The sequence below is a fragment of the Xenopus tropicalis genome, chromosome 2, assembly GCF_000004195.4.
Source record: "Xenopus tropicalis strain Nigerian chromosome 2, UCB_Xtro_10.0, whole genome shotgun sequence".
Taxonomy (NCBI): Eukaryota; Metazoa; Chordata; class Amphibia; order Anura; family Pipidae; genus Xenopus; species Xenopus tropicalis.
In genome coordinates this window covers 74,054,371-74,066,837 of record NC_030678.2, presented here as the reverse complement: position 1 = coordinate 74,066,837, position 12,467 = coordinate 74,054,371, and the positions used below count along the sequence as shown (strand labels likewise).

The 12,467-nt window shown below is 41.2% G+C and overlaps 1 protein-coding gene across 4 annotated transcripts in view; it reads right to left on the bottom strand.

Moving 5' to 3' along the window:
- dyrk3 (dual specificity tyrosine-(Y)-phosphorylation regulated kinase 3) overlaps nt 1-5,643 on the bottom strand; it is a 28,889-nt gene extending 23,246 nt beyond the window's left edge. The window contains exons 1-2 of one of the 4 annotated variants that reach the window (XM_031895902.1): nt 4,474-5,643; nt 3,242-3,486 (exon numbers count right to left, since the gene is read on the bottom strand). In XM_031895902.1, the coding sequence (XP_031751762.1) occupies nt 3,242-3,284 (43 nt within the window). In that variant the 5' untranslated portion in view covers nt 3,285-3,486; nt 4,474-5,643. 4 annotated transcript variants of the gene reach the window in all.
- Nucleotides 5,644-12,467: the final 6,824 nt, after the last annotated feature.

Sequence of the window (12,467 nt, the reverse complement as noted above, 5' to 3'; positions counted from 1 at the left end):
TATTTTAGTCGCTCATTCAAACCACTCCCTGGTAGCTAAGGTTATTTGGACCCTAGCAACCAGATAGCTGCTGAAACCCGAAACTCAAGATCTTCTGACCAAAAATTGAAATAAGTTTCAATAACTCAAAGATGAACAACCCCTTTAAATCAACTGGCAACTTCTGTCCAAGCTCTACCACAGAGGAGAAAAGTGTCTTGTGCAGGATTTTTCACCAACGGACAAGCAAAAGAACTCAGCCGTGCAGCCTGTAATTTGTTTTAATGGAAACCACAAATCAACAATGGAGAGAGACAGATTCTGGCTCTTATTAACAATCTATTAACAATAACAAAATAGACATGAAAGACCTGTAAAATGTATTCATTTTAATAGCAGCCAATAATGTCATATGCATCATGTGACTAACAGAAACGTATTATTATGATAATGTACTCCTCACTGTAATGTAGAAAAGAATATGAGTATATTCTAAACCACATTTTAGTTACATGAACTGTATAAAAGCCTTAGTGACTTCTAATATCCATATATTTTACAATTGGAGCTGAATGTAGCATATATGCTTACAACTGTGACTGCAGCAAGACTTGTCAGGAATGTGGGTACAAGCGTAATTCTGAAAATTCCATGCTCACTATTTTATCCTTACCTTCTGCATTTACTTACAAGCAGTCTCATAATTATTTGCACCAAGAAAGTGCACCATAAATTCAGTGTTTATGCAAGTAGTTTGCGGATCTGGAGAGCAGACAAATCAAGCAATATCTGATAATAATATAGAATTACTAGGTTTGCACTGCACTGTACCCAGATTTGAGTAGAATATGTTCTAGCAAATAGCTATAAACAAAACAGGAATCATAGCAGGCTTTTCCACTTCTGAGTTCAGTGTGTCAGCACAGTGCCTTAGGCCAGTAAGCTTCATCTCTCAATTGCAACAAGCCACTGCTGTTCAACTTAATCCATGTGGTAGGCTGATTATCCAATATGCCACCTTTGGGGGGCTGGAATATTAAAAAATAACAATGGCAGATTAAAGAAGAAGGAAAGGTACAATCACGGGGGGGTGTGCCAAAATGTTAGGCATCCCCAGTGATTGTAATCGCTTACACCGGGCTGGAATAGGCGACATCCTATGGAAAGCGGTCGCTGACTGTCGCTCTTGATAGAAATGACAATAAAGAACAATTCCAAAAGGGCAGTCATACACTGCCTAAACTTTTACAACAAAAAATTTGTCTGTGGGCCATATGAAGGGACATGATATGGCCTCCTTTCTGCTGTTTCACTAGTTGGTCAAATAGCAGGAAGTGAAGCAGATAGAGTGCATTGGTAAGTTTTGGATGGTATAAAGCAGAGGTCCTCAAACTTTTTAAACAGGGGGCCAGGTCATGGTCCCTCAGACTGTTGGGGGACCGGACTATAGTTAGACCTCAAACTTTGCCTCCACCCCCACAGGTCCTCACCCCTGGCTACTACCTGTCTGCCTCAGCATGGCCCTCGGCATGTCTTTAGGGTCAGCCGGTGTGGCGTGGAGCGCTGGGGACAAGGACCACGCTGAGGCAGACAGGTAGTAGCCAGGGGTGAGGGTAAATGACCATGGGGGGGGTGTATTCGGCCTGCAGGCCGTAGTTTGAGGACCCCTGGTATAAAGTCTTACAGCCTTAATACCTTCCTTAGTGGAGATTATAGTTATTGCCTTTTCTTTGTAGGATTTAAGATACACAGTGAATATGGACCCAGACATAAAAGGAGCACTCATCAAGAGTAAAAAGAAAGTAGGCAAAATTGACGAGTGTGAGCATTAATTCTTAAATTTTGTTAGATATAGCCTAGTAGATAACTATAAATAGGAACCGGATTAGGAGAAGAGTGTTAAATAACAATGTTGCCAGGAGGTAAGAAATGTTATCTTGGATTGAATAAGATTCATCTTTTGGATTTAGATTGGACTGAATAAGGATTCATCTCCCAAAACTTAAATCTAAATAAATATCAAGCAGACTTGACATATTCTGGTGATATCATAGGCAGTTTAGACCTGCTTCTTATTGACAATAATGACACATGCTCATGAGCCATTCCACAACACACAGAAAACTGATTTTGTACCAACCAACATTAATTAAATTGTTCCTTCCCATCAAATCTCTCATCACTGACCAATTTTGATAATCCCTAACGGCAGCAAGGCCCTAAAGCATCAAAGGCAGCAATGCAAAATCAATTAAATAATTTTGCACTGTGATACTGATTCAAGCATGTGTCGCTCTGCTCTTATAGTTAAGTGGGTTAATGATAAACATGGACCTTTATGAACATAACAGGATTACTGTAATCCACCATAAAACAAAAGATTAGCAGCTTTACTGTATTTTTATTAAATCCCTTTAAACATCAGGTGGTGGAGCCAGTCAGTTGGTAGCGTGCATAAAAGCCATGACAATTCTGTAACCCACATGGTAGAGTGAGCATTGCGATCTATTAACAGTAACACAAAGCAGTATAGGCACAATAAAATATCCACACTGAATATCTATAAAATCAACTAGACACGAAGAGTCCTTATTTAAGGTCACTGGTTTTGACTAACATCCAACATATTGCAATAGCAATCAATAATTCCAGGAAACGATATAGATATGTGTGCTATAGGGATACCATCCTATGAATTAAAACACATCTAAAAAAAAATATTAAATAGTCAAACCAGTTGTTTCACCCCAAGGATATTAAAGGAAGCACCAACGACAAATATGTTAGAATATTAAGAACACCAATCAAACACCTCCTAGCAAGGTATTAAATCAATTATTTTGAAGACTAATGCTTTAGGAGCTGCCTAATTGCCCTATGTATTGTCAGTTTTGACACTGTGGTGTATTTCAGTCCTTTTATCAGCAGGGCACTTCAGCTCTGGATATTTACCATTCCAACACACAGACATGCTGATTTTCTCCTTCTCACATTACACACAAACACATATTATATATATTATATTGGTGCACTGTGACATTTAATGTGACCTCACAACTTCATTTCATCATGCCTGACAGACTGACAGTAAAGAGCACAAAAATAAGACATACATAGCCAAACTCTTTAACACCTAAACACTTATATAGGCTGATCTGAAGAGGACAGTGAGTTGCGTATGGTACAAAATGTAAGTATAAGGAACATGGTGGTTGAACACAGATCGCAGCGTTATCAAATGCACAAGCTCAGCACACTGTACCTGCTGCTATGGGGCCCTCAGGCTTCCTTGTCAGGAGCATCATGACTGCTTGCAGAAAGAATGGATGGATGAGAGCACGGTGCAATCCATCCCCGGACTGTGCTGGGGTTCATGTACTGAGTAGTGTGGAAGGCCCCGTTCGGCCGCTTCCTATCCGGACCCACGAAGAATGTACACAGACTCTGTAACTACCGGACACTGAGGCCAGGGGTTGGGCGGAGCCAATAGAGCAGGCGGGCCTTTAGCTGTAAAACGTGGGCAGAGCAGTTAGAGAATGAGTTGAAAGGAACGGGTTATGACAGGGTGGGACAATCAGGCCACAGAGGGGTTAAAGAGGGAGTCTAGAGAGATTTTTAGACGTAGTAAAGGGGATGGAACTAGTGTGGGATTGTGAATCACACAGTGACAGGAAGGGAATCCATTTTGCGAAGAAAGAAAACAAGTAATAAGAAAGGAAAGAGTTTTGTTTTTTTTCTATGCGGAATTACAGGCGCTTCTGGCTCGGATTTCAGCACAGGAAGCAGCAGAGAGAGAAGTGGATTCAGCAGTAGCCCATCCCCCTCTCCCTACAGGAGGTGCGATTCACACTATAGGATCCCATCCCCCTGAACGTCTGAGTCCTTCTCTGGACAGCAGCCCACAGAGCAGGAGGCACTGCTCCAGTACTTCCCTAGTATGTAAACAACAAGGGAGTGGTCAGAGTCGTAAGAGAAGGGCCGCGGACAGAGGGGAACCAGTCCTGTGGGAATGTGAGCAGTAGCTGCTCATAGACAGGGGTGCCACCATTATACTTCTGGACTCAATTTCTGATATGAGGAGCTTTGACTGTACTAACTGTCCCGCTCCCAGTCTTGTCAGTTACACGATGAGCAGGTAATTCACTAAGGGAGCTGATTTATTTAGTTTAGAGCCACAGCCGCTACGCTTTCCCAGCCAATTACCCTTACTTCCTCTGCGTAACTTCCGTTTTGCATGGGACGTTGGTATTTGGTTTTTGACTAGTGAGGATGGTAGGTATGTGGTAGGGCTCTTTTACTGACTACTCCTAATGGGACAGGACTGACCTCGTCCCTGCAGTGCCTTCAATCCCAACCTCCCGCGCAGCCTGCAGATCTACCCAAGCACAAAGCCACAGCATATACACAAGAGACAAGCAGTAGGATTCATAAATGTTAACTGGAGTGGACAATTCTCTCCGCAATATTGTTTAAAAGGGAAACCAAAGGAATTACCGTAATTGTTGATAAAATGTTGTAAACACAAAACTGCTAGTCTGTGGTTCACTAATAAGGCTTTGGAACACAGATCTGCGGCTCCGTTCGTTAACACATCATTGTATTGGTGGAGAGTGGGCGCCCCCTCCCGCCCCGTACCTTGTGCGTCATTTAAACGCGAATAAAATTTGAACTACAAATGCCAGCTTGCACAGTTAGGGATGTGGCACACGGGGATATTAGTCGCCCGCGACAAATCTCCCTGAAACGCCATCCCACCGGCGAGAATGTAACTCGGATAAAAACTGGGAACTACATACTCAGCGTGCACAGGCAACAATGCATATACAAATTGGAAACTACAACTCCCAGATGCACTGGAAACCCCATAGAGAAAAATTGGGAACTGTAAATCCCAGCATGCATAGTCAACACCACAGATAAAAATGTGGGAACTACAAATCAACATACTTTTTTATTATTATGTATTACTTTAATGGAAATATGGAAAGTATATGATATTGATGGGCTGTTTTAAATGGAATGTTTAATATAGATTAGTATATTATTGGCTAAACAGATTTTGCATTAGATGATTGTTTGACTTGTATGAAGTTACCCTGCAAAGCAACACATATGTGTTTCTACTGCGATTTACATATTTGCTGGCAAGAAAGCATTCAGAAGAGATTAGTCGCCACCACTAGCGGAGATTAATCAATGGGCAACTAATCTCCTTGTGTGTCATCAGCCGCTATAATTCCTGCTGCATGGTTGAAAATTTGGATTCGATACAATAATTTCTTAAGATCGCAAATATCACGAAAATGCTTACGAAAAAATCGTATTAGTCACGATAATATCGTATTGGCGATCCTAAAGTCACGAAATGTTCCGAATTTTTCGAGCAAGCGTACGAAAAAGTTGTGCCGGTGTACGAAAAAGTCGCTCAAGCATGAAAAAATCGTCGAAAATACGCTCTGAGCATTCGTGTCTTAATAAATTTTCCACTAAGTGTGTAGGTCGCTATATGAATATAACATATACTTTGGCATTATTAATACTAATAACTCTGTTTACCAGTTTGGCAGTCACTGAATAGATGATGGGAACCTGGGATTTTTTTAAATGATTTTAAATTTCTAATAGATGCACTGTATATATAAATAAAGGTGTATTTTATACTTTTCTTAGAATTTGTGTGGGTGTGCCTTATTTACTTAGTACTTAATACTGATCAGGATTTTGTCCAGAATTCACTAATTTGCTATTAATTTGCATGAAGCAAAAACACCACATCTCAAGAATAGGAATTTAATATCAGACAAACCTATGGTGGCAGGTGAGTCCATAACAAGCAAAATGCAGGTGTGGTGGTGGATCAGTGGGACCAAGATTTTAGGTAGGTTTGGAGGAGCTGTTAACTTGATGGGGACAGGGTCAGGGATAAGCAAGGGTTTGAGGCAGCCAGTTGGGGCAGAGCTCAGTGTTTAGTGGAGCAGCTACTGAGGAGACAAACAAGCAGAGTAAGGATAAAGGGACATTTTGAAATTGTCTTCAAGCCTTTTCTTTAATGGACAGTGTGACTGGGAAGAAACAGTGGGAGAATTGCTTTCGGTTGTTTGTTTTTTTTCAGAAGCATATAGACTTCTTGGTTATAAAACAGTAAGCAGTTTAGGCAAAGGATGTCAGTTGGGCAATCTCTGCCATGGGATCACAGGGACTTCAGTTTTTTGGATGCGCATAATGATGGAGCAAAAATGCTCAGCTATGTCTGGTGTGGGTCCTGCTAGCCAGGATTCCTTTCAGGTTCACACCAGCAGCTAGGAAGCTGCTAGTTCAGCTGGGGCACACAAAAAGTCTGCTGGCAGTTTAATGACAGTGTAAGTGGGGGGCAGCATGTAAGTTTAGGTATGAGTGCTTGAAATGTGGGGTATCTAACCACCCTCTTAGCTGGGGCCTCTGGGATAAAGGAGGACCCCAGTCATACTAAATGAGATGAGGGCCTGGTTGGAAAAATACCGTAACAGGGAGACAACCATATTGATTCAGGAAGGCTTTTTGTTTGACTTTCATATCCCATTTCAAAAAGGAAGGGGGGAGCAGAAATTTATGGTCAGCTCAAGATTACCCTGAGTGGTATAGGGAAAGCTTTAGAAGGAACTACAGTTGGGTAGGATGTTGTGCCCCTTTTCACATTCTCCCATTGTTAATTGTTAGTTTGTCTCCTTTGATGGTGGTGCACAAAAAAGAGATGAAAAAGCTTTACCTAATGCATCACTTGTCCACTTCGAAGGGCTCTTACAGTGGTGTGAAAAACTATTTGCCCCCTTCCTGATTTCTTATTCTTTTGCATGTTTGTCACACAAAATGTTTCTGATCATTAAACACATTTAACTATTAGTCAAAGATAACACAAGTAAACACAAAATGCAGTTTTTAAATGAGGGTTTTTATTATTTAGGGAGAAAAAAAATCCAAACCTACATGGCCCTGTGTGAAAAAGTAATTGCCCCCTGAACCTAATAACTGGTTGGGCCACCCTTAGCAGCAATAACTGCAATCAAGCCTTTGCGATAACTTGCAACAAGTCTTTTACAGCGCTCTGGAGGAATTTTGGCCCACTCATCTTTGCAGAATTGTTGTAATTCAGCTTTATTTGAGGGTTTTCTAGCATGAACCGCCTTTTTAAGGTCATGCCACAACATCTCAATAGGATTCAGGTCAGGACTTTGACTAGGCCACTCCAAAGTCTTCATTTTGTTTTTCTTCAGCCATTCAGAGGTGGATTTGCTGGTGTGTTTTGGGTCATTGTCCTGCTGCAGCACCCAAGATCGCTTCAGCTTGAGTTGACGAACAGATGGCCGGACATTCTCCTTCAGGATTTTTTGGTAGACAGTAGAATTCATGGTTCCATCTATCACAGCAAGCCTTCCAGGTCCTGAAGCAGCAAAACAACCCCAGACCATCACACTACCGCCACCATATTTTACTGTTGGTATGATGTTCTTTTTCTGAAATGCTGTGTTACTTTTACGCCAGATGTAACGGGACACGCACCTTCCAAAAAATTCAACTTTTGTCTCGTCGGTCCACAAGATATTTTCCCAAAAGTCTTGGCAATCATTGAGATGTTTTTTAGCAAAATTGAGACGAGCCTTAATGTTCTTTTTGCTTAAAAGTGGTTTGTGCCTTGGAAATCTGCCATGCAGGCTGTTTTTGCCCAGTCTCTTTCTTATGGTGGAGTCGTGAACACTGACCTTAATTGAGGCAAGTGAGGCCTGCAGTTCTTTAGATGTTGTCCTGGGGTCTTTTGTGGCCTCTCGGATGAGTTGTCTCTGCGCTCTTGGGGTAATTTTGGTCGGCCGGCCACTCCTGGGAAGGTTCACCACTGTTCCATGTTTTTGCCATTTGTGGATAATGGCTCTCACTGTGGTTCGCTGGAGTCCCAAAGCTTTAGAAATGGCTTTATAACCTTTACCAGACTGATAGATCTCAATTACTTTTGTTCTCATTTGTTCCTGAATTTCTTTGGATCTTGGCATGATGTCTAGCTTTTGAGGTGCTTTTGGGCTACTTCTCTGTGTCAGGTAGCTCCTATTTAAGTGATTTCTTGATTGAAACAGGTGTGGCAGTAATCAGGCCTTGGGGTGACTACAGAAATTGATATTGAAATTGAAAATTGAAATTGATAAACCACAGTTAAGTTATTTTTTAACAAGGGGGGCAATCACTTTTTCACACAGGGCCATGTAGATTTGGAGTTTTTTTTCTCCCTTAATAACGTAAACCTTCATTTAAAAACTGCATTTTGTGTTCAATTATGTTATCTTTGACTAATAGTTAACGGTTTTTGATGAGCAGAAACATTTAAGTGTGACAAACATGCAAAAGAATAAGAAATCAGGAAGGGGGCAAATAGTTTTTCACACCACTGTAGGTAAATTAAGACATCAGTGAGGATTTGGCAAGGGTTTCTTATTACTCTCTTAGGTTGGTACAGATATATGGTCCAGGCTCTTTGAGACATGGTCTTTTGCCAGTGAATCTGTAAATCTGAGGCAGGTGTACATTACTAGGTGTTTGCTTATGGACTGCACCATATTTTTTTAAACGTTAACATTTCTGGTTATGCTGGTTTGATACAGTACCTCACAGAAGGTTAATGATCAAATTAAGGAATATTGGCCTAGAACATAATATTTGTAATTGGATAGAGAACTGGCTGAAGGATAGAGTACAAAGAGTGGTGGTAAATGGAACATTTTCTAATTGGACCAGTGTGGTTAGTGGAGTACCGCAGGGGTCAGTCCTTGGTCCTTTGCTTTTTAACTTGTTTATTAATGACCTGGAGGAGGGCATAGAGAGTACTGTTTCTATTTTTGCTGATGACACAAAATTGTGCAAAACTATAAGTTCCATGCAGGATGCTTGCCGCTTTGCAGAGCGATTTGACAACATTGGAAAACTGGGCAGCAAACTGGAAAATGAGGTTCAATGTTGATAAGTGCAAAGTTATGCATTTTGGTAGGAATAATATAAACGCGAACTATCTACTGAATGGTAGTGTGTTGGGGGTTTCCTTAATGGAGAAGGATCTAGGGGTTTTTGTTGATAACAAATTGTCTAATTCCAGGCAGTGTCATTCTGTGGCTACTAAAGCAAATAAAGTGCTGTCTTGTATAAAAAAGGGCATTGACTCAAGGGATGAGAACATAATTTTGCCCCTTTATAGGTCCCTGGTAAGGCCTCACCTTGAGTATGGAGTGCAGTTTTGGGCTCCAGTCCTTAAGAAGGATATTAATGAGCTGGAGAGAGTGCAGAGACGTGCAACTAAACTGGTAAAGGGGATGGAAGGGTTAAACTATGAGGTGAGACTGTCGAGGTTGAGGTTGTTTTCTCTGGAAAAGAGGCGCATGCGAGGGGACATGATTACTCTGTACAAGTACATTAGAGGGGATTATAGGCAGATGGGGGATGTTCTTTTTTCCCATAAAAACAATCAACGCACCAGAGGTCACCCCTTTAGATTAGAGGAACGGAGCTTCCATTTGAAGCAGCGTAGGTGGTTTTTCACGGTGAGGGCAGTGAGGTTGTGGAATGCCCTTCCTAGTGATGTGGTAATGGCAGATTCTGTTAATGCCTTTAAGAGGGGCCTAGATGAGTTCTTGAACAATCAGAATATCCAAGGCTATTGTGATACTAATATCTACAGTTAGTACTAGTGGTTGCATTTATAGTTTATGTATGTGAGTGTATAGATTGGTAGGTGTGGGTTAGGTGTGCTGGGTTTACTTGGATGGGTTGAACTTGATGGACACTGGTCTTTTTTCAACCCTATGTAACTATGCAATTTAGGTTACCCATAGAAAAGAACTGAAGACTTACTGGATTTGCCAGGCTATATCCTGTTGGGTGAGTTTAATTTTGTTTGCATGTCCATGGGTAGGGTTTTCAGTAGGAGGCTAGCACTGGCAACAGCAGGGATTGAAAAATGGACAACATAAAGTGATACTGACAGTCAATTAAACATTTGTTTTTACACCTGCTGTTGTGTTTTAATTTGTATCAGCTTTAAATTCATTATAAACTAAATCTGCAAAGTTTTTTTCGCTTCATAATTATGGTAGCACGAATTACAGACCCACGGAGCAGCCATGTTTGTTCCCCTCTTCCGGGTTTTAATTTAAATGCCTCCCAAGTGAATAAAAATGCCCAATCACAAACCTGCAACGCCCCTTCTGCTTTCTGCCGGTGTGTGACAAGCTCAGCTCCGTTGTCTATGTGTAATGGGGGGGGGGGAGAGCCCTTAGAAGCAGGCCTGCTATTTTAATTCTTTGTGCAAAGAGGTGGGGGCAGCCCTTTGAAGCAGGCAGGCAATGGAAAGATCAAGCCTGCCTGCTATCTAGTTCAAGATGCTATGTGAGGGAGGGAGGGGGAGCTCTTTGAAGCAAACGGCAAGCTGAATCCTCCCAGTTTATGACGTAGCCCTTTTGACAGATCGGGTTATCAGACTGTCGGCTTCAGGATCTTCAGTAAGATTTATGTAGAGAAACAGGACTTTTAGGAAAAAACAGTCAACATGACCTATAGGTAGGTTTGGAAGTAGGTTCATATTTTTAAAATAAATTTTTTGGTGTCAGTATCACTTAAGGCTGATCTGAGAGACTGGCAAACTAAAAGGAGAAGGAAAGGTAAAATCTAAGAAAGTTTTATCAGAAAGGTGTTTGTAAATACAACCATAAGCACTTACAGAAAAGCTGCTCACCCCGTCATAAGAATTCATAAAACTCACTCCCCCACCCTTAGAAATGTGTAATCTGAGCTTCAACAGCTAGAGCTGCAAGCAGTTAGCTACTTAAAATGGCAGCTGCTGTCTTAACCAAATGGAGGAAGCTTCTAGGGCTCTTTACTCAGGTATGGTAATGGTTTCTGCAGAATAAATATAGTGTTCTAGGTGGCATTAATGTGGCGAATCTTTGGGCAGTAAAATGCCAAAATGACTTTCCTTCTCCTTTAATGGGTGCTCTATGTGACAGATACCCAATTTACTCCAAGTCGGATTTGTTTATGGAAGCTTCTGGGGCAGTAGGGTTTGGAGCCTTTTTCCAGGGCCAATGGTGTGTAGGTAGTTGGCCAGGGAATGGCAAAAAATCTAGCGTGCCTTAAAGGAGAAGGAAAGGTAAAAACGAAGTAAGCTTTATCAGAAAGGTAAATGTAAATACAGCATTTAACACTCACAGAAATGCTATCAAAAGAAACACAGGATTTATTTTCTTTTGTGTACACGTGTCAGACTTCCTTCTCTCAGAAAAATTCTTCAGGGCATGGCAGGAGTCTGCTCAGTTTGTTCCTTCCTCTCTCTCCCCCCCTCCCTTCTCCTGCTCCCCCTCCCAGCTCGGTGTAATCTGAGCTACCAGCAGCTAGAGCTGCGGCACAGAAGCTGCTGAGACCAAGCTAAAATGGCAGCTGCTATCTTTCACAAACAGAGGGAGCTTTTAGAGCTGTTTACTCAGGTATGGTAAAGCTTTCTACAGAATAAATATAGCATTCTAGCTTGCACTAGTGTGGCTAATCTATTGGCAGTAAAATGCCCAAATGCGGTTTCTTCTCCTTTAAGATTTTTATAGTGGCAAAGGATTGGGGGAAGTATTTAGTCAATAAAAAAAGTTGATCAGTTAGACAACATTGCAGTAGTTTTAGCAGTCTATAATATCTCTGCTAGCTCAATATACAGTATTTATAAATTTGTGAAGATGTCTGGTCTCAAGGTGTTTTAAATTTAAGGTGAATGTTGGGGATCTGCATGTGCCAGGACAAAATGGCATAGCAGATGCCCTTTCTTGCCTACAGATGGATCTCTTCATGGAACGTAGGAGTTCCGGTTTCCTTCATAGATTGCCTATGGAGGATTCTATTCTGCACTTGGTTGACTAGGAGAGGAGGTCTGTAGTGCCTACCATGTGGGATGCATCTAACAGGGTATAACAGCAATGGGAATAGGTCAATAAGTATGTAAATTGTCCTTTGGGGGAAGCAGAAAGAGAGGTCTTGCTTATCTGGTTTTTAGTTGAGACAAGCTACTGGACTGTTACACATGGCACTAAGTAATGTTAGCAGCTTTGTCCTTTTAGTTTAAATTAGGAGGATGAAAGGATGTCACCAACAGTTTTTATCATAAGATAAATTTGTTGCTTTGGGAGGGATAGGGTTCATTTGGATACCAGGAGGCCTGTAAAATTTGCATTGTTGGGGGAATTGTTCAATCAGCTAGCTAATGTATTTTGTTTTAATAAGATATATGTCCGAGTGCTATTACAAGGTATTTTTACCTAAACAATCACTTTTTATAGAAATCGAAGGCACAATCTGCTAATATTTTCCAATTTGGTTTCGTATGATGACATTTTGCCACCTGTTTCGGGGGAAGCTTTTCATCTTTCAAAGAGTGTGGGAGGGTTAATTTACATGCCTATTGTGATGTGCCTAAGATTTAATATTTATTTATATGT